This window comes from Tachysurus vachellii, chromosome 15, assembly GCF_030014155.1.
Source record: "Tachysurus vachellii isolate PV-2020 chromosome 15, HZAU_Pvac_v1, whole genome shotgun sequence".
In the NCBI taxonomy this organism is placed as follows: Eukaryota; Metazoa; Chordata; class Actinopteri; order Siluriformes; family Bagridae; genus Tachysurus; species Tachysurus vachellii.
Window position 1 is genome coordinate 19,150,009 of NC_083474.1, and position 26,815 is coordinate 19,176,823.

A 26,815-nucleotide genomic window follows, 5' to 3' on the forward strand; every position below is an offset into this window, starting at 1 on the left:
TATAATCACACCCTCTAGTGTCACCCAAATGAGGATGAGGTTCACTTTTGAGTCTGGTTCCTCTCAAGGTTTCTTCCTCTTCCATCTAAGTGATTTTTTCCTCACCACGGTCGCCTCAGTCACCTCAGACTTGTTCATTGGGGATAAATACAAACATTTAATCATCTTGAACTTTTTGTACAATATTTCTTATGTTCTGTAAAGCTACTTTGAGACAATGTTCGTTGTTAAAAGCGCTATACAAATAAAATTGTATAGAATTGAGTTTGAATTGAAGTGTGTAGTGTGTAATCTGTAGTACGTCATTTGAGACAGGTCTGTTTTAAATCAGAAAGATTCCTTTAATTAAAGGTGTGTATCGGTTAAATATTAGTGAAGAATTAACGTACACCTGCTACAGTTATCTCCATCTTTATATCCTTTTAACAAATGTATCTCCTACAAGCCTTAGACGAACTCTGATGTCAGATTTTACAGTTCTCTCTCTCTCTCTCTCTCTCTCTCTCTCTCTCTCTCTAATGTCAGATGTTACATTTCAGATGTGCTCTTTCTCTCTCTCTCTCTTTCTCTCTCTCTCTCTCTCTATCTGATGTCAGATGTTACATTTCAGATGTGCTCTTTCTCTCTCTCTCTCTCTCTCTCTCTCTCTCTCTCTCTCTCTCTCTATCTGATGTCAGATGTTACATTTCAGATGTGCTCTTTCTCTCTCTCTCTCTCTCTCTCTATCTGATGTCAGATGTTACATTTCAGATGTGGTCTTTCTCTCTCTCTTTCTCTCTCTCTCTCTCTCTCTCTCTCTCTCTCTCTCTCTCTCTCTCTCTCTCTCTCTCTCTCTCTCTCTCTCTCTCTCTCTCTCTCTCCCACACACTCCTTAAATCATTAAATCCAGATCCGAGCTCCTCGTGAGGCTGTGAAGTATCACAATATCTCTCTAGAGTAAAGCAGAAGCTAGGCAGTGAGCCTGACTTCATCTCTCCTGCTAAAATAAGATTGTCTTACTGTGCAGCACTCCTCCCCCACCTCCTGAGGGGATCGCTGGCTAATATTCAAAATCTAATTTGCTAACAGAAGCTTTCGGGTAGAGGAGGGACGTGGAGCGATGGAAGGGGGTGGTGGAAGGGGGGGTGTAATTGAATTTCCTGTCTTATATTTGAATTCTGTCAGATGTTATGCCTCGACATATTCTTCAAACGAGCGATAACTCAATCTCCCGGTGTCATCTCGCTTCAGCGTGCGGCGCTCTGACAAATATCAAGCATTATTTATCACTTCAAGAGGGATATAAGGGTTTAGTAGTGACACCAGTTTAATTGTAAAAAAAAAAAAATATAAATAAAAAAAAAGGGAGGCTTATTCTTTTATTCCGGTTCGGAATAAAATGGACAGGAAGAAGGATGAGGAGTGGATGAGGAGTGGATGAGTTGGTAGACACAATGAATCGTGGCTCGGCTAGACTTCTCCGTATCTTAGCATCCCCTTAGCCGTTTATCTACCGGGTCAACGATCCTGAAGTGCAGTATATCAAAACGCTGCCTGAAGGAAGCTGCTGCTTTCTGATAAGAAACCCTGCTTGAGTGAGGAGACGGGTTTTTTCTGTGTTTATATAAATATACGTGTATATATATATATATATATATATATATATATATATATATATATATATATATATATATATATATATATATATATCGTCGCTGTCGGGAAACCTCGTATGTCAATTTCATATTTTTTCACATATCGATGCTATTGGTCAGTCCCCACGTGGGTCTGTTATTTTTACAAGTTATTAACCAATCTAAAGTCTTGAAAATAGCTTGAGCGCAAATCTCATAACTCCATTGGACACTTCAACTGTCCACCTCTTCCTCACTCCGTGTGAGAGCTTCACGGCATATTTCTCCTAAAGAAGAGTCGCAACAAATCAACACGTCTTCTGAGGTAAATGTCTTCAAAACACTGGGCTCAAAGAAAAAAAAATTCTTGACCCCCGCTAGTTCTGGTGCTCGTCTGAGGACAGGAATTTAGCGCAAGACAATCCACTGCAACACGGACTAAACCCTGTGCACTGCAGATAAGGTACGGCGTTTTTTTATTTCCTGAAAAATAACGGTTTTGGAGATACGAGGATTCCGCCTGACAGCGACGATATATATATATATACAATTGTGGCTCTTCATTTCCATTCATAGTGTCTTCTTCATCAGTGTCAGTACAGTATGAAGAAGAAGAAGAAGAAGAAGAAGAAGAAGAAGAAGAAGAAGATGACCTGATAACCCATTTACTTTATTCATATCATTACTCTACAATGCTTCATATACTCATACTCCTAAAAATCGCTGATATCAACATCCAATACCACATGATGCTATGTGATACAATGCCAGTGTCAACTGACAAGTTGATGATCAGAAACACATAATGACAGAGACCTGGATATATTGTAGTCCAAAATCCTGGTGATCAAAGCAAAGCTGACTGCAAAAAGTCCTGATGTCATGAGTAGACACTGCAGCTTCTTACCACATGATGAGAAACCTGACTAAGCATTTTAAGTATCACACTCAGCACGACACGTCCGGTGCTATCTGCAAAAATGGCTAGCATCAAAAATGTTAAGTGTGTGACAGTATGTAACAGCTCTTACCCAGCAACTGTTCCCGAAATATCAGTCAGTAAAGACATGAATTCTGAGACAACGAAGACAATAAAATGCAAATTTATTTACAGCTGGTGGGACAGAGGTATTTTTGAATTTCCAAGGATTTCTAGAAAGAAAGAATTTATTTACAGGTGTATGAATGTATTTTTGTTTCAAAAAAATAAAAAAAGTAGAAATTGAAAATAAAATAATAAATAAAAGACTACTACTACTATGACAAATAATAATAATAATAATAATAATAATAATAATAATAATAATAATAATAATAATAATAATAATAATAATGAATACAATATAATTCATTTATATGTTTATTTATAAAATAAAGAGCTAAAACTATTAAATAAATACATATGAAAGCAAAACATTATTATTGTTGTTATTATTATTATTATTATTATTATTATTATTATTATTAGTATTGTTATTATCAATTTTGTTAATAACAACAACAACAATAATAATAATAATAATAATAATAATAATAATAATAATAATAATAATAATAATAATAATAATAATAATAATCCAACAGAATTCACACCAGCGATTTTTTTATGGTAATAAATGAATGAATGAATGAATGAATGAATGAATGAAAGGTGAGTACATTAATAAATCATTAACAATAAACATTAATAAATTAATTAAACTGCATAGTTATTCCTGAGCTTTCAGTGGTTAAGGTGTTGGACTAATGATCAGATCGGTTGTGAGTTCAAATCCCAGGTACATAAAGCTACTGCTTGGCCCTTGAGCAAGGCCCTTAACCCACAAAGATAAGGTCGTCTGCAAAATGTCATAAATGTAAATGAAGAATCTGCTTTTCTTCTCCACACCCTAATGCCTAATGCACTTCAAATCAAATAAACTAGTTCATGTTATAAAGAACAACAGGACCCTAAGTGTATGAGCCAGTGACTTCATGAACTATTTAAAGACAATAAAACTATAATAAAGCTTAATAAAATGTCCCATCCCATCCTTTATTAGTAAACTCTAAGCAGGTTACCAAATTTTATCATGAATATCTGTGTACTAAAGAATTTACTCAGACATTTTCTGAAAAAAATAATGTATAATCGCAGCCCTAATTCTAACTGCAAGTATTAAAGAGTTTCCCTGAGCTTTCTGTACACAAAAGCTCTGAATATAATGCAGGCCTTGATTTAGCTAAGCTTTAATTCTCTCCCCAGTTAATCTGGTAATGAGCAGCGGTTTTTATAGCGTCTCAATTCAAGCTAATAGTCTCCCATGTCACACAAATGTGATCACCAGAGATGGGTGTTAATTTGGCATACAGACTAATACGCAAATTAGAAGTGAGTTATTAATTTTTTTTTGTGTGATAGTACACGTCAACTAATCTCCAGTGGGAAACACAAGACCCTGGGATTACCTAGCAACCCTCAGTGCAGAGTGTCTATGAAAATGATTCTCTCATGTAGAAATCGGATTTCTTTCAAATCACAACTGAAATCTGATTACACAACACTTCTGGAGGCTGAGAATCCTGAGACTAATTTTACACTAGTTTTTACATAAAAGACCCAAAACCCAAACGAGTACTCAGGGATATTAGAGTAATTGAAGCAGAAGGAGTTAATACCTCGAATTCAGCGTGTTTGTGGACGTCCTCGGCCCGCTGGCGGTTCAGGATGAACTCGGCCTCGTTGGCCACTCGCACAATGTGGTCCTTCATCGCGTGACACAAAAGTCTAGCAGAGACAGATGAAGAGGTCAAATAAGACATTCCTGCAGTGTCATATTTACATCATGGTGTAGTTTACTGAGACAAGAAGAACTCAAGCACAGAAAATTATACATATGTGTGTGTGTGTGTTATATACAGTATACACACAGTATACAACACACACACACATATATATATAATATTTATATATAATATATATAATATATACAGTATACACACAGTATACAACACACACACACATATATATATAATTATTATATATAATATATTTTATATATGTGTGTGTGTGTGTTCAACGAATAAATATCAGAACTTGATTGATAAAAAATTATAAACAATATATATATATATATATATATATATATATATATATATATATATATATATATATATATATATATATATACACAGTATACACACACGTGCATATATATATATATATATATATATATATATATATATATATATATATATATATATATATATATATATATATATATATATATATGCACGTGTGTGTGTATACTGTATATATATTTTTCATCAAGTTCTTTCATCAAGATATTTATTCGTTGTTAATGTTAACTGTGTTAATGTTTAATGTTAACTGTAAAAATGTTAACTGTAAAAATGTTTAATGTTAATGTTAACTTATTCCATAAATAAATAAACAAATATATATATATATATATATATATATATATATATATATATATATATATATATATATATATAAATTTATTTTTACAAAATTTGTAATACACTGAATATTCCAAATAATTTAATGCTCATAACCAAACTACTTTCTACAAAACTCCTATTTATAAGATTAAATTAAAACCCAATATCTCACTGTTCAGCTCTTGTCATTCAGTATAATTAAAATCAGTAACTTCCAGTTTTACTTTCCACTGTGAAGTCAGTAAAACATTTACAGTATAAATAGCTGTCTCTCTGACACGAGTTAGACCATCAGACCCCCGTTTCATTTAAAACGCTCATTTGTATCAGCTCAAAGTCTCCGGGTGTCTCGATTACACCCTATTTTACACGTCATTAAGCTGACGTTTGGTATAATTGTGCTTCTCTGGCGCATGATACGGAGTGCAATTTCTTTTTATTTTTGGTTGAGGTTTATTTCATAACGGCAATCATCAATCTCATGCATGTCTTAAAAAGTTGACAAGCACCGAATTACCTTTTTGAGGCTTGACAAGGAAACAAGCTTTAAATCCATTTTCTCTGCTAATAACAAGAAGGATGGAATAAAACTAGCGCAGACCTTCGTGCCTTCTGCATGGACAGTGGAATTGAGTGCAACTGGCATTTAATTTTTGGGCACATAATTTATTCAGATTTGTAGAAACTGCATTTGTACAAACTTAAGAACGAGAACTTTTTATTAGCTGTTGTCATTGTGACTTACCTTCTTATCCATTTTATTAAGATGTTAAGGCAAATGTGTTGGTCTATTGAATGGAAGGGTGTGAGTTTAAATCCCATGGCCACCAAGCTGCCACTGCTGGGCCCCTGAGCAAAGCCCTTAACCCAATTACTCAGTTGTATAAAAAAGAGATAACATATATCACTCTAGATAAAGGTGTCTGGCGAATAGCATGAATGTAAATGTAAGTAAAATTATACTCATTTAATTGTACATATGTGTACACTAGCATTAAATACACAGGAGTCACTATGGTAAGGCTTGTTGTCTTAACATTAAAATAATTGAAATGGTCTGAATAATCACTGACTAAACACACAACAATGTATTATATCGTCGCTGTCGAGCGGAAACCTCGTATGTCCAAATTTTGTCAATTTCATATTTTCTCACATATCGATGCTATTGGTCAGTCCCCACGTGGGTCTGTTATTTTTACAAGTTATTAACCAATCTAAAGTCTTGAAAATAGCTTGAGCGCAAATCTCATAACTCCATTGGACACTTCAACTGTCCACCTCTTCCTCACTCCGCGGGAGAGCTTCGCGGCATATTTCTCCTCAAGAAGAGTCGCAACGAATCAACACGTCTTCTGAGGTAAATGTCTTCAAAACACTGGGCTCAAAGAAAAAAAAATCTTGACCCCCCGCTAGTTCTGGTGCTCGTCTGAGGACAGGAATTTAGCGCAAGACAATCCACTGCAACGTGGACTAAACCCTGTGCACTGCAGATAAGGTACGGCGTTTTTTTTATTTCCTGAAAAGTAATGGTTTTGGAGATACGAGGATTCCGTCTGACAGCGACGATATACTCAAAAAGATCATTATCATATCTGAAAACAAAATTCGAATAGCAATTAGATAGAAAGCAATTGTTCAAAAGTGTATATATATATATATATATATATATATATATATATATATATATATATATATATATATATAAAATATAATATTTTTTTTATTTTATATAAAATAAAATAATATCTTGAAATTTTTAGGCTGGAAGACTTGCTAGTTATTTATTACTTCTCATTTACTGTTACTTCATCTAATTTAGAGCAGAATGACGGTTTACTTTTATTAGTGCTGTATTGGAATTGGCAGAATGGGCATTACAGACAAATTTAATGTGAGGGTGTTTATGGGTGTTGTGTGTACTTGTAAAAAGTTATATTATAAGCACATGGTTACACAGCTAATATAGAAGTGTAAGAACCGGTTTTCGTGATAGCACTGGTCTGCTTGAGTTCATGTCTGTTGTGCCCATTCTGCCAATTCCAATACAGCACTAATAAAACAATACAATACAATACAACTGTTTCATTAAGTCTATGACTGCCACAAATTCCAGACTCTTAGCTTAAAAAATAAAAACGTCAACCACATCTAAGAAAGTTTTGAACTGCCACATGCTTTCCGATAGAAGAAATTCATTTGTGGTGTTATTTCAGGAGATGACAGATCTGCCTTCTGCAATTGAATCCCATTGTCTGTTTCACTTCAACCGGAAAGTGGTAATTAGAAACCGTTTCGAATATGGAGCTTCTCTCAGAATATCGGCCGCAAACAATAAGAACGAAATGGAAACAAATAGAAATTTGACTTTAGGCATGGTCCAAACCATACAATGTGGTGACATGACATTATTCTAAAAAACCTTTACTTGTTTTGTCAAGTACTATGTCTTCCCATGATGGTCAACTTTTCCTGGATTGATGGACATTGATGGAATTCAAATAGTAGGTGAAATATGATGGCAAACAGTTTTCACAGTAAATTTACAAGACACAACCAGCTCTGTTTATACTGTATATACAATTAGAAAGAGTGTGTGTGTGTGTGTGTGTTTGGTGAATTGTGAATGATGGTCCTCATATCTTGCTGTTTGCCGTATAATAACGGTGTTACAGTAGAGCTGGTGAAAACAAAGAAACAGCAGGACAGGTGTCTCACTACAGATGTACAGTGGGGCGAGTGATAGACGTGCCAGCACCCTGGACAGCACCTGTCACTACTCACTAACACTCACTGAAAGGAGCTCCAAGTGTGTGTGTGTGTGTGTGTGTGTGTGTATGTGTGTGTGTCTGTGTGTGTGTGGGTGGGAGGGGACAGATGGGTCAACAGATGGATATGCAGGCTTAGCCCTTCCTGATCAGCTCTGCATTAAAAAAAAACAACATTGCTTTGATATAACATACACACAATAGTGTTTTTATAGCACAAGAGGTTTCTCTTCTGACCCACTTTGGTGTTACTATATCACACTATGTCACATCACGGCATGCTAGGATTTAAATATAATACACTGCTGTGTTACTTTGATATGCAATTTGTTGTTGCTATGATACCCTCTGACCCAATATGGTGTTACTGTGATATAGTTTGGTGTCAGTATGAATGTGATAGAACTATGATACAGCAGTATATTACTAGTATTGTGTTACTATGAGTCTCTGTTGTGTTACTGTGACAATATGTATTTACTATGACACACTATAGTGTTACTACAACATCCTACAATGTTATTGTGATGCACTCAGGTGTTACTATTACAATACTGATTTAATACTGTGTCATAGTAACACAATATATTATGTAACACTGCCATATTAAATCAGTATTGTAATAGTAACACAATGTGAGTGCATCACAATATTTCCTATATTTCTATGATGATACACTATGGTGTTACTTTCACATACTATACTATTTCACTATGCCACATTATTGTGTTATGTCACACACTGTGTTGTTAATATGACACACTATTGTGTTTTATCACACACGGTGTTTCTCTCTATCTCTCTCAGAACAGCCTCCAGGATCTCGACCAGTCCGGCGTCAAAGCGGCATATTCCATACAGAATGCCCTTTTGCTGTCACTGAAAACCTACATGCTGCAAGATCAACCATCCTGTCATCTGTCCTCATCCCCCCTGACCTTTCTGCATCGTTTGACACAGACAACCACAAGGCTCTACAGTCCACCCTCAATATTCTTGACATTCATGGTGCAGCATGGCATTGGTTTGCTTCCTACCTGGAAAGTCGTTCATATCAGGTGACATGTAGGGGATTGATATCTGCTCCATGTGGTCTCTCTACTGGTGTCCCACAAAACTCAGTACTCGGTCCTCTACTTTTCTCCCTTTTTACTCATTATCCTCACCTGGTTTTTCTTACCATGGCTATGATTATATTCATCTCTTCTTCTCTTTCCCTCTATCAAACACAACGGCTTCTGCTCGCATCACAGCATGTCTGACAGACATTTCAACATGGATGGCAGCTCATCAGCTGAAACTTAATCCCAGCAAAATTGAACTGCTGGTCATCTCAGGTGATTCATCCCCAAGTTAGTATCTTGCAATCTCTCTTGATGATTCAATGATCTCTCGTCATCCACCGCATATAATCTCGGGGTAAATACGGACAGTCGATGGAAAACTATCCTATTCCTTGCACGTTGCTAATTTGCTTATGAAGGTATCAGAAGGATTCACCCTATTTTTATCTACACACACCACTCAGGTGCTTCTTCACTGTCTTATCATTTTGAGACTAGACTACTGCAATTCGCACCAGGCAGGTCTACCTCTGAGCACAATTCGTCTTCTGAAAATAATCCAAAATGCAGCTGCATTTCAACTTGAACTTTATTTTATAATCTGAACAATATGACACTCTATAGTGTTACTATCATACTCTATGATTCTAATTACTATGATGTTATTCTGAAACACTGTGGCATCACTGACACACCATGACGTTATTCTGGCACTATGATGTGACTATGGCACACTATGATGTTATTATAACACTGTGATGTCACTATGGAACACTATTAGGTTATTACGACATTATGGTGTCACAATGACACACTATGATGTTATTATAACACTATGATGTCACTATGGAACACTAATATGTTATTACGACACTATGGTGTCACTATGGAACACTATAATGTTATTATGACACTATGGTGTCACTATGACCCTATGGTGTCACTATGACACACTATGATTCTATAATGATACTGTGATGTCACTATGGCACAGTATAATATAATTATGACATTATGGTGTCACTATGAAACACAATGACCTTATACTTACACACTGTGGCATCACTATAACACTATGATGTTATTATGACTCTATTGTGTCACTATGACACACCATGAGGTTATTATGAAACTATGATGTCACTATGACACACAATGATGGTACTATGACTAGACTTCTGATGATAAACAGCCACATCACCTGATTCTGTATTTACAAATCTTTCTCCAATCAAACATTAATGTTACATTTGTTATTACATTAAAGTTTCTCAAACCAGAATAACGAGTTACTAGGTCTTGGAGTTAATATGAAGCACGTTGACATTTCTTTTTGTTTAAAATGTTCAATTTTCCAAGTCTGTCCTTCACAGATGCTGGGTCTAGGATCACCTACTAAAAATTCAGTAACAATGAGACCAATGTGTTACTGAAGTCAGTGAAGTTATTGTTAAGAATTGTCTCATGACAAAAAATACTGGACAGGCAAATATTAAAGTTTTAATAATATCTATTAATATCTAATTAATATATTAATTCCCAAGGCTGAAATATAGAAAATAAACTGTGTGTAATTACTCTGGTAATGAGGAATTCAATGTGTGTTTGTTACATCTGTACTGAAAACCAGGGTTAACAGATCTAACAAAAGCAGTTCAATTGAACATAAACGCAATATTAAAATACTCTTTTACCGATGTGCTAATGTGGTATTGAGTATAAAATAAACAAAAGGATAAATAAAAAAAATCAATGCTGGTATTTGACATGTAGTTCTATTCAGTGAGACATTGTGACCGAGCAACACACATGGTGTTAATTTACACCTGATCTTGTCAAGCAGTCAAAATGACCCCAGCTAATTGCACAAAATGTAGGGAAATAGCCAGAATATGTAATTACTCTCACTTCCTGTTTTTTTTTCTTCCTGTGCAGATTTCCTATATTTTTGTTCTTGCACAAATGTACACACATTGGGAGATTTCTGAGGGAAATTAAACTCAACTGAACTTAATTCCTTTATTCAGTTCAGTTGTACTTGTAGCACTTGAAACTGGAAATGATCACAAACCAACTTTAGAGGAATATATCAGTTCAGAATTGTATATAATGCAGCATAATATACAGTCATTAATTTATTACATTAGGAATTGGTAAGAAATTGGTAAGAATTTGCACATTTGAAACAGTAGAAGATGGAAAGTGAGATTTAATTCTTTATCCATTTACCTTATTCCTGATTGAATATGTTTAGATCTTTGTATATTTAGTAGGTTGTCTGTATAGGGTTTAAGTGAGTTTTCTGAATTTCTGTAGTTCAATTTCCTGAGTGTTGATTTTTTTACCTTCCTTCGTTGATTAGCTCAATAAAAGCCAAGCCAGCGTTCTTCTGTATGGAGTTCTGCCATTCCTAGAAAACAAGAGGACTTTGGTGATCAGTCGTGACTCAATACTAAAAGCTTTAAAAACATCACATGATACAGAAAATCTTTACTTTCCAGCCCTGAACACATCATCGATGCCTTAACGGTTCCAAAGATTACACATGCATAGGCGAAAGCTAAAATTACATCAAGCTGGAAACAGAGTTCCTGTGAGAGCAGGCATCTTTTCGTCCTGTGAGAACAGATCCGTAAACACAAGAGAGACATAATTGTGGAGTGAAACTGTATCCCTTTGCCCCTTAAATACAGCCATTTCCTCTCTCTGAGCACCAAGTGACAGACCAATGAAGACTTCCATCCAGAGGCCCTTCTGGCTCCACTCGCCCAGAGCGCTGCTGGGACCTGCGGCAAGTTTTATTCACTCTGTCTCTCGCACACAAACACACAAAGACACAGAACATGGGTCTGGAGCTGATTAAGAGGCCATTTGGGAGCTCACTCTGGGAAAACTCTGCCGTTCTCCTGTTTGCTCACAAAGGTATGAGTGTTGGTTTGGAGTTCAAAAAAAGTGAGGGAGGGGGAGAGAAAGGAAAAAGAGAAGCTGAAAAATGTTCCCAGGTCCTGGGGTGAGAAGGGCTGAAAGAAGACATGCTGAGATGCCCAGAGCAGAAATATGAGTGATGCAGTAAAAAAAAATCACGCTCACAGAGTACACCACTCAAAGACTTTCTCGTATCCGGGAGGTTAGGACAGGTTAACAATTCTCTCTGGACTCCAAGAGTGACAGACACAGTCGCCTGGGTGTGTGTGTGTAACAGTGTGTGTGTAACAGTGGGTTTATTTTAAATTGTGTTCTTTACTTCTTTAAGGGATATACTGTATTTTACAATTCTCCTGAGATATAGAGATGTGGCATTGATTTTGGTTGAAAAAACCTAAAACAATTTGAGCACATGCCTAAAAACAACATAAAAGAAAGCACTCATTCTAAATGTAAAAAAAAATGTTATCTACAATGTATGGAATAATGAATGATGCTCAAAGTTTACACACCATCCGTTCTGTAACGCTTATCCTTCAGAAGTCAGAGAAAACCTGGAGTCTCTACCAGGGAACTCGGAGTACAAGGCAAGAGACTTCGCTGGACAGAGTGCTGACCCATCACACACACACTTACACACACATTCTCACACAACAGACAATTCAGAGATGCCAATCAGTCAACACGGCATGTCTTTAGGACTGTGAAAGAAACCGGAGAACCCAGTGGAAACCCCTGAAGTGGAGGGAGAACATGAAAACTCCACACACATTACGGCGGTGAAACTTGGAACCCGCAAACGCAGAGTTGTGAGTTAAATGTGCTAACAATCGTGGGTTTTTCTTTTAGAAACCTAAAAACTCTTCATTAAAAATAAACAACTCTTTATACATAAGAAAGAAACCACATTATCCACAGCTGGATGCGGCTCAGAATAGAGTTACTACTGTATATTCCAACAATCATTTGTGCCAAAGACTTTGATTCCTTTTTGAACTTTTAATTTTGTATTTATTTACGAACAACATGTCATCTTTTATATTTATTCAGAGATAAATTTATGTTGAGGAACATCTCAAATCCTACCCCATATTTCCTGTTCTTTTTATCGAAGCTATACACCTGTCAGGGATCAGCGCGGACCTTTGGACACGTGCGAATGTTTTTATTATTGTCACGTGTCTGCCACGCCTTCGTCCGCTCCTCCCTGTCTCCTCACCTGTTTCCCATCCTGTGATTGACTGTGTGTGTGTATTTATGTGAGCCGCGTTGCCGATGGCAGGGCGGATTCATTAGTGTATTTAAGTTAGATTAAGTTACGTTAGTTCCCCGTGTCGTGTGGATGTCTGTTTGTTTCCCTTGTGTATTAAACCCCTATCATTTGAAGCTATCCTGCCGACGGGTCTGTCTCCTTTCCACCGGATCCGGGGGCCTGACAACACCGCTGTTCCCTCACTAGCCTCGATTTTTTTTTACTCTCTTGAACATTAATAAGAAAAAAAAAAACACATCTTGTCATGTTACAGAGAAAGAGCAGAAAAAGACTATGTTCTCGTTCCTATAGACTTTCCTCATGTCTGGAAGTGTAAAGTTGTAGCTTTACCTCTTAAGTGCTGACACTTAAGACACTTAAGTGCTGACATTTCTTTGATGCAGAACCGTTACATAACACACACTGGAGTGTCTGTGCGAGTGCCTTCTATGGAAATACTTTGTATAATATAAACCTTTAATAAAATTGAAACGCCTTATGACTATCTGACCAATCAGAAATGATCATCATTCAACAGCTGGTAGTGTTTTCTATTGTCTGTTTGCACTGATGGACTTTATGTGGCTTATTATGTTGGTTTTGTAGAAGCCAACATTCTGTTTTCCTATTTAAGCTTAGACAAAAATGTATAAAGTTTAATGCGGCCTAGAGCTTTCGAGCCACATGCACCAAATTTGGATATGTTGTAGACGCTGGTCTGAGGTTGGTTGCTATTACTTTTCTAAGCGATCTGAGTACCGGTACTTCCGGTACCAGGTCTCAAAGTGGGCTTTTTTCCCATAGACTCCCATTATAAAACTTTGGAGGTTTATAACTCGGCAAGCTTTTGAACTCTCTACACCAAACTCAGCCAGATCCTTTAGGGTGATACTCTGAACAAAGGTTTAAATCGGTGTACCGACTGGCCTTCCGGTTGTCCCGCAGCCCCGCCCCCAAAATATGCAAAATCAAAAAACTTTTTACAACATGGACATGTGACATATCAAATCACTCAGAACAATGAGGGGAACTTCCTCACGTGTATTCTGATGACGTCACGTGATGTTTTGGCAACCTAGCTTTCTGTCCACTTGCCTCCAAATGCAACACTAACCCTTATGTCCACTTGCCTCCAAAAAGCACCATCCGTTGCGAATACTTGCATCTTCAAAACCAACATCAAAGTTTGTTGCGACAAACTTTACAAATCTAGTTTTAACTTACTTTAAATCTTTAGCTCTGTGTTGTTTTACATAGCATCACGGTCCTGGAGAAACATGGTGCGTCAGCTATATATGATTGAAATGACAATAAAAGCTTCTTGACATCGTTTGACTTGACTTGACTTTATAAACCGATTCATATATAGTGTTTTAAATGTGAACGTCTGTGAGAAACAGACTTCTAAGAAACAAACCTAAACTTGAATTCTTAATCCAAGCTCAGCATGAAACAATGGCTGAACGCATCTGGTTCCCAAATGTTCAGCATGACCCCCTGCACCTCAGTCTTCTTCTGCCCTGTCGAACCCTTCCTTCAGAAATCCAGATCAAAAAGTGCTCATGTGACAAAAATAAACACAGGAAAATATGACATCAGACTGATACTGGAAAGCTGACCTCAACTCCTCTCATTTCTCCTTTCGGAGATGCTGCTCTAAAAGCTCGTCTTTCATGCTCGTCTCTTCACATCACCGCTCCCTTTGGGGAGCCGCATGGGACCGTGAAGTGAATTAACACGCGTGTGCACCTCCAGAAGGTGGTAATATGATCCGTCATGTAAATAGAGAGTGTGATCACAGGCGAGAGTGAGGGTACAGCTGAGAGAAAGCTGAGAATGGAAGAAGAATTTAAACTCAGCAAACATTAAACAGTGAGGGGATAATGCTGGTGTTCGACCGGGTGAGGATGATGCTGCTGATTTAGAGGAGAGGAATAACAGTGATGTTTTGAAAGATTGGGATAATACTAATAGTTTGGGATATTGGAATTGTGCTAGAGTTTTGGAAGACTGCGATAATGCTACAGATTTGTAGGACTGGGATAATGCTAGAGGTTTGGAAGTTTGAAATAATGCTGATTTTTTTTTTTTGTAGAATGGAATAATGCTGGGGCACGGTGGCTTAGTGGTTAGCACGTTCGCCTCACACCTCCAGGGTTGGGGGTTCGATTCCCACCTCCGCCTTGTGTTTGTGGAGTTTGCATGTTCTCCCCGTGCCTCGGGGGTTTCCTCCGGGTACTCCGGTTTCCTCCCCCGGTCCAAAGACATGCATGGTAGGTTGATTGGCATCTCTGGAAAATTGTCCGTAGTGTGTGATTGTGTAAGTGAATGAGAGTGTGTGTGTGCCCTGGGTTGGGTTGGCACTCCGTCCAGGGTGTATCCTGCCTTGATGCCTGAGATAGGCACAGGATCCCTGTGACCTGAGGTAGTTCGGATAAGCGGTAGAAATGAGTGAGTGAGTGAGAGAGTGGAATAATGCTAGTGGTTTGGATGTTTGGGATAATGCTAGTGTTTTGGACTGGAACAACACTGGTGTTTTAGAGGATTTGGAATGATAGTACAAATGGCACATTAAAAAAAAAACCTTATTTGTGCTAAATAATTTTTTGTTAGCGTGTAGGTTTCCATTTTACATTTACGGCATTCGGCAGATGTCCTTATCCAGAGCGACATGCAATACGCCTTGAAGTCACTATCAATGAATACATGAACAGTGGTTCACTAGGTTACAGACTTAAGACCCCATCAACCTAAAACTCTGTTCAAGGTTGTTTTATATATATTAATATTCATTCCATCACCACGGTGCCAGAACAGAAAAGTGTCTTAAACCTACCTCTTACCCCTACCCTAACTTTTAATTACTGATATACTGAAAGTATCAAATACTGAAAGTGGCACTTTTTTAAATAGAAGGAGAGAAAATGATATTAATACGGTGGCTTAGCAGTTAGCATATTTGCCTCACACCTCAGGTTTGCATGTTCTGCCCATCCTTCAGAAGATTCTTCTGGGTTCTTCAGTTTCCTTCCCAGTCCAAAGACATGCATTGTAAGCTGACTGATCTCTAAACTGTCTGTAGTGTGTGAGTGTGTGTGATTGTGTGGATCAGTGCTACGGACAACAGATGGATGAATAGATTTATTATTATGTACTCATTTTACTTTTTTTTCTATAAGCAATCTACTCTTCACCAAAATACTCCCTGCATCAGTGTTCGTAAAAAGACGCCAGGGTCGTTATCTGCCGCAGCCACAGACGCTTCCTTTTAAAGTTCTAGAAAAAAATTCTGAACTGACATCAACCATCTTTATGACAAACTGGAAAGGTCTTAAAGCCCAAAGCTGAAAAAAGCCACATTTTTTCTCGTTTGTGCTGATTGGCTGAGCCATCTTCCACTCTGGAGCTCAAACCTTAATGGAATTTCATCAGTAAATTTGCAGCGTCTCAATCTGACCTGTCAGGGGCTAGAACAGGCATTTTGCTTTTATCAGCCCTTTGCCGCTGCCAACATCTGGAGGTCCTCCAGTGGTAAATCTCCTTGTCTCCGTGGCCCATCCTTTAAGCATGTTTAAGCTGCTACATGGAATCGACCTGCCTGACCTCCGGCACAATTCCTGCCACTCTGCGGCACGGAGTCACCGGCTGTCTGCGGCCTCTGATGAATCAGCGTGATTATGAAGCATAAATAACAAAAAAAAAAAAAGTGCTCAGATGATTATCACTAATTTATTCATAAAAGTGACAGTTTGCAAAGCAGAACAGGGTGAAAGGTCGGTGCGGCAAAACCCCTGCTGTCTGGGAGGATTAGTGGAGAGACAAAGTGAGCCAGAGCTGGAGTTTGTTGGTATCAAGGCAACGTCTCTGCCTACTGTCTGAGGTCTGAGTGGAAATAAACTGCGGCATGAAAAGGATCGAGACAATCTCTACTGTTATAAAAAAATTTAAAAATCAGTAGAAATTAATGTTCAAATTAAATTCTTTATAAAGAAATGTAAGACTTTTAACTTTAAGAAGTTATAAATGTGTTATAAATGTGTTGACATTAATGTGAGATGTTTTTGAACTAAATATTGCTCTGATTTCAAACCAACCGCAAGAAGTGAATTAAATGTACTACGAGGCACAAATTGAGCCAAAATACAAAGCTGTAGGACTTTTAACCAAAGAAGAACAAGAAAACAAACACTTAGTGAGACACAATTTAAAACTGTTCATTAATATGCATGTTCTCCATGCTCGAGTGATTTCTCTGTGCACATGGGTAAGAGCTTGTTTACTTTGTTTTAAGAGTATATTTTCAGTCACACATCCAACCAAAGTTTTCTCTGAAATTCAGACTAATCTAAAAAGTGCCAATGTGACCAAAACACATGAGATCAAACCCGCCTCGATTACACAGAGTCTCGAAAGCTCAGAGCTCAAAAGCTTGTCAAACAGAGACTTCATATATAATAATAATAATAATAATAATAATAATAATAATAATAATAATAACTAGATTTATAAAGTTTGTCACAACAAACTTTGATGTTGGCTTTGACGAGGCAAGTATTCGCAAAGGCTGGTGCTTTTTGGAGGCAAGTGGACATAAGGGTCAGTGTTACTTTTGGAGGCAAGTGGACATATAACTTGTGAAATCTAGTGGAGCGCTAGGGTGCCAAAACATTTGGAGGCAAGTGGAGACGAGGATGTGACGTCATCCGAAAACCTGTGACGCAATTCCCCTCCTTGGGCTGAGTGTTTTGATATGCCACATGTCCATGTGCTAATGTTTTTGGTTTTCACGTGACATCACGTGACGTCACATGATGTCATCAGAATACCCGCGTGGCAGTTCCCCTCATTGTGCTGAGTGATTTGATATGTCACATGTCCATGTTGTAAAAAGTTTTTTGATTTTGCATATTTTGGGGGCGGGGCTGCGGCACAACCGGAAGGCCAGTCGGTACACCAATTTAAAAGTTTGTTCAGCGTATCACCCTAAAGGAGCTGGCCGAGTTTGGTGTAGAGAGTTCAAAAGCTTGCCGAGTTATAAACCTCCAAAGTTTATAATGGGAGTCTATGGGAAAAAAGGCCAATTTGAGACCCGGTACCGGAAGTACCGGTACTCGGCTCGCTTAGAAAAGTAAACGCAACAAACTTCAGACCAGGGTCTACAACATATCCGAATTTGGTGCATGTAGCTCGAAAGCTCTAGGCCGCATTAAACTTTATAAATTTTTGTCTAAGCTTAAATAGGAAAACAGAATGTTGGCTTCTACAAAACCAACATAATAAGTCAAATTGTACAATGTACAAAAAACTAGCATAAAGGGTATAAACAGCCCAAACTATTTTGCTACCACAATAAATTTCCACCTTGGCTTTTCTTAAAAAAAATCAATCCTTTCGTTTTCAGTCTGCCATTTCAGCTTTACCTTGAGAGACTGTGTATAAATCATGGCCTGTGGAGTGCTGGCTCCATACATGCCCTGATGCCTCCAAAAGGACATCGGGCCTTGATCTCCGGTTTCACCCCTCCTGGCCCTGATCGATAGATCAGGCCTAGCTTTTTACCCTGGGAGCTTCTAATGGCAGGAAGTCCTGGAGCCAGAGTAACGCTATCTCTGCATCGAGGGAGGGAGGGAGGGATGGAGTAAGGGAGGGAAAAGCAAGGGAAGAGCTGTGAGATCCTGATGCAGTTCTCAGTAATAACTCCAGCATACACAGAGCACCCAGGCTCACTCATCAGCCATAAAAACAAAAGAAATTGTAAAAAGAAAAAAAAAAAGAGAGAGAAAGAGCAAAAGGGGAAACTTCAAAAGGACAGGAGTAGAGCAGCAGGACTTGTGCTGAGCGCCACTCAGTCTGGAGACAGGAACCTTTATCAGGGCCTGCTCTGGATGTGCATAACTGCATGAGCATTAACTAAATCTCCTTGTGAGTGGCGTGTTCAGAGATATGGACAGCACCGAGGTGCCACTGGCTTCCAAAAAGCCCCATGGAGCTCTACGAGCAGCAGGATCCTCCAAGAGAGACGCTGAGGTAATGGTTTCCTTATGGGCTCGCAGGGCAAGACTGATGGGCTGACAGAAGGTATGTTAAATATCTCCTCCTCTGACGGCAACACTGGGAGCCTGACCCTTTTGAAAGGGAAGGCTTAACAAGAGACCAGGGAGATCAGTGAGCTGTAACATGTCACTGAGAGTTAAAGGACTGCTGGGAAGATCCTGTAGGATCGTATACCGAGCGTACCCAGGGCTTGTCGGGGGCATCTTTTTAATGCGCTAGACGAAAAAAAAAACCGTTAGAATCCTTTTGGAAAGAGATCTTTTAAAAGCAGATCTTGGAAAGGATCAAACATTTGCTTAAGATTAGAAAGTCTGAAAGTGAAAAACAGATTCACCTGAGAGCAAAGCAGCATGACCAGCTCCACCACCGAGGTACTCGACTTCATACACACCAGACCTGATGGAGAACAGAGAGAAAAAAGGCATTAGATGTCATATTCTACACTTATATACTGCTATGTAGGGAGAAATTCTTTACCAAATACCCCGTCACGATAAACACATCTGCTGTTAATGACAAAACGGAAGTCATGACAATCGATCAAGGAGACGATGGTGTGATGAAGCTCAAAATAAAGCAACGATTCTAAAATGTCCAGAATTTGTTTATTCCTTTCTCAAATGCAATCTGTATAAAATAAGTACGCCAAAAATATTCAGAGCATAAGTTAGTTCCTGTTAGCAATTAGGTTAGAACTGCATTTTCTTAGTCATGTGGTCAAGAAGGGGGGGCACGGTGGCTTAGTGGTTAGCATGTTCGCCTCACACCTCCAGGGTTGGGGGTTCGATTCCCGCCTCCACCTTGTATGTGTGGAGTTTGCATGTTCTCCCCGTGCCTCGGGTGTTTCCTCCGGGTACTACGGTTTCCTCCCCCGGTCCAAAGACATGCATGGTAGGTTGATTGGCATCTCTGGAAAATTGTCCGTAGTGTGTGAGTGTGTGAGTGAATGAGAGTGTCTGTGTGTGTGTGTGTGCCCTGTGATGGGTTGGCACTCTGTCCAGGGTGTATCCTGCCTTGATGCCCGATGACGCCTGAGATAGGCACAGGCTCCCCGTGACCCGAGGTAGTTCAGATAAGCGGTAGAAGATGAATGAATGAGGCCAAGAAATCTTAAAACACAAACTGTTTGGTCATGAAGACGTTTCACTATGGCAGAAATCTTTACCTTTGAATACAAGAGTTTAAAAAGTTTACAATTTATGGAGCGTCTGTGAGAACGTCTGCTCGTTAATATAAACCTCTGATTTGAATTGAAACCGGAACTACTTTTAGACCTGCAACACCTTCTGACCAATCAGAATCAAGAATTCAACAATGAGCATGATGCTGGATTCACATAATAATCAGAGTTATATCGTAAATACGAGTTTCCCACTCGGATGTCGCTTATGAATGATCCCTGGTGTCGTAATTACAGAATGATGTGAGGAATCCTAAACATTCAACATGGCAGAAGAGAGTAAGGTTTAAATAAGTGACAGGTTTTGTTTATTTCCCTCGAAATGCAACTAATTCTTAGCATCCTGAACATTTCTAACACTATAAATATGGCTGGTATTCGAACAGTCAGCAAATATCAACTTAAGAATGTAAACATCAACTTCAACACAAAACACACACACAGCACAGAGACACACACAAGATACAGACACAAAAACACACTCACACCACACAAAACACACACACTCCACACACACACACACACACACACACACACACAAACAACACAAAACACACCACACACACCCACAGAGACACACACGACACAGACACACACAAAAACACACTCACAACACACACACAAAATGAACATCCACAGAGATGCAAGACACAGACACACACAAAAACACACACAACACAAAACACACATACATAGAGACATACAGTACAAGACACAGGCAGACGCAAAAACGCACTCACATCTCACACACACACAAAAATGCACATACACAGAGAAGCAAGACACAGACACACACAAAAACACAACACACATACTTAGAGACACACAAGACACAGGCACACACAAAACCATACTCACACCACACACACAACACACATAAACAGAGACACACACAAGACACAGACACATACAAAAACATACTCACACCACACACTCAACACACACACAACACAAAACACACATGAACAGAGACACACACAAGACTCAGATACACACAAAAACACTCACAACACACACACACTCCACACACACATACAACACAAAAAACACACACAGAACGACACACACAAAACACTAACACACAAAACACACTCACTCCACACTCAAACACACGCTGGGCACACACAGCACAGAGACACACACTCTCTACACACATAGACCACAAAAACACACAGCACAAACACACACACATTCTCTCACAAATTACTCCATTATCATGTTTTCGTGTCAAAATAAAAGTAAAAAAAAAACAAGAAAATAAAAATGAAGCAGCTAAACATGACCTACTCGTAATTAGCAACTTCACAAGCAGGAAGTAGAATCGTCGGGGTTTCACATGAAGGCAGCAGACTATCAGCCGCTGTGTCACGTGTGTGTAAATAATCCTGTTTAAGCGCAGACTCATGTAGAGCTTCCTGTAGGATAAAGACGCCATCATGTCCAAACCCCTGTCTTTTGGACAGCTAACAGTTCTCCGAGCGCAAGATAACGTCTCTGGAGCAGTTAGAGGTCATCTTCTGCGTGTCAGCCTGAGATTACGTTATAGAACATAAATGGTGGCGTATCTTTCACAAATCCTCATCTTTGCCCCCGATGGCGCCGAGAGCAACAGCGGCGAAGAGCAACAACTTATTGTTGAAACATAATAATGTCATCAAAATCCTCTCACACTCTCAACAGCACATGATGAAGAGTTTCACGTCAAAATCTTTTCATGAGTTTTTAAAATAGTCGTCTTTTTTTCTGGGAAGTCTTTTGTTAATTATGACACCCACCAGACACACACACTTCACACACACAAACATACAAATGTACACACTGTAAACACATTGCAGACACACACCACACACACACGCACACACTCTCTGAACAAACACACTGACAACACATAACACACACACTCCACACACACAAACATACAAACGTACACACTGCAATCACATTGCAGACACACACCACACACACACTCTCTGAACACACACATACTTCACACACACAAACATACAAATGTACACACTGTAAACACATTGCAGACACACACCACAAACACACACTCTCTGAACAAACACACTGACAACACATAACACACACACTCCACACACACAAACATACAAACGTACACACTGCAATCACATTGCAGACACACACCACACACACACACTCTCTGAACACACACACTGACAACACATAACACACACACTCCACACACACAAACATACAAACATGCACACTGCAAACACAATGCAGACACACCACACACCACACACACACACACACACACACACACACACACACTCTGAACACACACACTAACACATAATACACACACACTCCACACACCCAAACATACAAATGTACACACTGCAAACACATTGCAGACACACACCACACATGCACACACACTCTCCACACACACACAAACACACACACACTCCGCACACACACAAAAATATAACATAACACACACCACACACACCACACACACAGGCACTTTCCAAACACACACACTGACAACACATAACACACACACTCTGCACACACAAACATACAACACCAGACACACACCACACACACACACACTCTCCGCACACACACCCCTACAACACATAACACATGCAGTACAGACACACACACACACACACTCTCCATCTACTTGGAGTGGACGATTTCATGCCCAACTTTTTTCCCTTCCAGTTGTCTTTATTTTTAAATGGAAGCAGTTGTGAGGATTTGATTTCTTCAAACAAAATAAACAATAAAGCAGAAATAAATATCACCACATAAACATATATGTTATCACATGACCAGTAACTGCCAGTTTCCCAGCATGCTGATGGACACACCGTCTCTACGGCCCTAAAACCTCCAGCGTTTCATTGAAACATCCCGTTACGTCTTTTACGCTGTTCAGACTGCTCACACTGTGACGTTTCAGACACCGAGTATCCTGACAATCCCTCTTTCACGTTTACGAGGTTGAGGATATGTCCCAGCATGGCGAACACGGCCTGACCTCTAAACGCTCCGTCCTCCCATAAGTCAGGTTGCTGCTTGACCTCAGGTTCATGCTGCTGGACAAACTAAATGCATTCTATTTAAACAGAGCCATGCTAAGCTTTTCCTCTTAATGGCACTCTGCCTGAATGTGTCATTGTCAGCCGGTTGTGGCGGCTCCACGTCAGGCTGCTGAGCGCTCACAACAAGCACACTGTTCCACCGTGGGGCCTCGATCTCAAATCCAAGTGCACGAGAGCGGAACAGGGGGCCAGAGAGGACATAATTGCCCCCTGTGACCGCGGGTCTAAAGGGGGGACGGGCAGGGGCTTGACCCCTGATGCCGTGTCGGGTGATGGATGGTGGGTAATTACGGGTAAATACGGCGCCTTTGCACCGGCGAACAGTATTTCAGCTGTGAGAGAGAGGAAGTGAGGAAGGTGCGGAAGAAAACAGACATCTCTTCTTCTGGGCTGCAGGACGGACGGACGGATGGACGGACAGACAGACGGATGGACGGGTGGCATGGCAAGAATGGGAATGGGATGGTAGGGCAAGAAGGACGAGGCATCACTGGAAATTGTTGATTATGTGTCTGATAGTGTTTGGCTTTGTTTGGGAAGCGATGGCACAGTAACACACGACCGTGGTCAGAACTATTTCGAGCGGGAGAGATGAGCGTCAGGAAGCTTCGTTTTGTGGAACAGAGAGCTACGATTTTGGCATTAATAAGAAACATGTGTAGAGTCTGCAACAAAGTCTGACTTCACCACTACGCTTTTATTTCTTTCAAACAGTTACGTTTAAATAAAAAACAATAAAAAATAAATGAAATACATAGAATAAATAAAAAACATGTGTACATCATATAAAAATAATAAATAATAATAAGAAATAATAATACGAAGAAGTTAAATAAATAAACAAATAAATAGATTAACAAATAATAAATAAATAAATAAATAAATAAAGCATAAATTATACAAAAACATAAAAAATACAATAAGTTTTCTTTTGCTTGCTTGTTTAATTATGCTATAAATAATTAAAGTATATTTCTAGTATTACTACTACTACTACTACTACTACTACAACTACTGCTAATAATAATAATAATAATAATAATAATAATAATAATAATAATTTACAGTAAACAAAACAATTTCCAGTTTTTGTTTAGCTTTGCAAAATGATGATGATGATGATGATGATGATGATGATGATGATAGTGCTTCTGATTCTTCTTCTTCTCCTTATTTATTAATAATAATAATAATAATAATAATTATTATTATTATTATTATTATTATTATAATTATTATTATAAATGCTTTTTATTATTTCCACAGAAGGCTTATTATTATTTTATCAGAGTTTAAAATGTTTAAGAGAGAAAAAAAGAAAGAAAAATCACAGACAGTTGCATCACTGGGTTTTTCTCACTTCTGTAGAGTGGCAGAAATAATGACTTCATAATAAACATCAGCTGAGTGAAAGAGAAGAGCCGGTGCTACTGTACTGTAGCTCACTGAGATGTTTGGTGTTTACTGTGTAGTGAGAAGGAGACTCAGTAAACATAACAGAGATGTGGACTGAAACATCAGCCATCAGGAATCACACTGCTTTGGTTTTTTGTCGGTTGAAGAAATGCAGTATGAAGCGAAGGAACAAGCGCTCGGACGCTCGGTGACGACGTGTATTCTCCAGCGGTTGGAGTGAGTGAGAGCAGAGCTCTGTGTTTCTCAAAGCTAGATGTTTATTTAGACTCTTGGCAGAGTGAGATCAGGCTTGTGCTCACAATTATTCACACCCGTCACATCAACACACACCGTTCCTTCCTCTTCACTTTATCCTGACTGTATCTGTCAGTGCAGACACTCGCTGTGTGATGCCTGTGTGAATTAGTGAGAAGAGTCCACACACAAATACACACACACACACACACACACACACCCCCCCCCACACACACACACACACACCCACACACACACAGTTTCTTTCAACTCTCCACTTTACTCTGATCTGTTGGACAGATTTCTGTAAAACTTCATTATGCTCTGTTTATTCCTACACTGTAGAGATTTATTAGATGTGTGTATGCACTACACTACATTACACTAACCTACACAACATTACACTACATTACACTAACCTACACAACATTACACTACATTACACTAACCTACACAACATTACACTACATCACAGTACACACACTACACACTACACACTACATTACACTAACCTACACAACATTACACTACATTACACTAACCTACACAACATTACACTACATTACACTAACCTACACAACATTACACTACATCACAGTACACACACTACACACTACACTAATCTACACAACATTACACTACATCACAGTACACACTACACACTACACTACACTAACCTACACATTACACTGCATCACAGTACTCACTACACTAACCTACACAACATTACACTACATCACAGTACACACTACACACTACACTACACTAACCTACACAACATTACAATACATCACAGTACACACTACACTACACTACACTAACCTACACAACATTACACTAAATCACAGTACACACTACACTACACTACACTAACCTACACATTACACTGCATCACAGTACTCACTACACTACACTAACCTACACAACACTACACACTACAGTACACCACACTACACTAACCTACACCACATTACACTACATCACAGTACACACACTACACACTACACTAATCTACACAACATTACACTACATCACAGTACACACTACACACTACACTACACTAACCTACACATTACACTGCATCACAGTACTCACTACACTAACCTACACAACAATTCACTACATCACAGTACACACTACACTACACTAACTTACACGACATTACACACTACAATACAACACACTACACTCTACAATACACTACACTAACCTACACAACAATACACTACACTATTGTACATCACAGTACACACTACATTAGTGTACACCCTACACTACAATAGACTACACACAACACTACACAACATTACACAACACACTACATTACAGTACACACTACATTAGTGTACACCCTACACTACAATAGACTACACACAACACTACACAACATTACACAACACACTACATTACAGTACACACTACATTAGTACACTACAATACACTACACACTATACTACACAACACTACACTGCACACGCCATAGCAGTACACGCTACACTACAGACTGCATTACAGTACACAAATATACACTACACACTACATAACAGTACACTACCCAGTCCACTGCACTACACAACACAAAACTACACTACACACTACATAACAGTACACTACCCAGTCCACTACACTACACAACACTACACAACACATTACAGTACACACTACACACTATACTACACACTACACAACACACCACACTAAAGACTACACAACACACTACACTACAGACTACATTACAGTACACACTCCAAACTATACTACACAACACTACACACTACATAACAGTAC

The 26,815-nt window shown here is 38.8% G+C and overlaps 1 protein-coding gene across 1 annotated transcript in view; it reads right to left on the bottom strand.

Moving 5' to 3' along the window:
• nbeab (neurobeachin b) overlaps positions 1-26,815 on the bottom strand; it is a 408,640-nt gene that overhangs the window by 163,051 nt on the left and 218,774 nt on the right. Inside the window, exons 33-35 of the mRNA XM_060888097.1 lie at positions 19,455-19,516; positions 11,235-11,299; positions 4,272-4,380 (exon numbers count right to left, since the gene is read on the bottom strand). Coding sequence (XP_060744080.1) covers positions 4,272-4,380; positions 11,235-11,299; positions 19,455-19,516 — 236 coding nt within the window. The remainder of the gene's footprint in view (positions 1-4,271; positions 4,381-11,234; positions 11,300-19,454; positions 19,517-26,815) is intronic.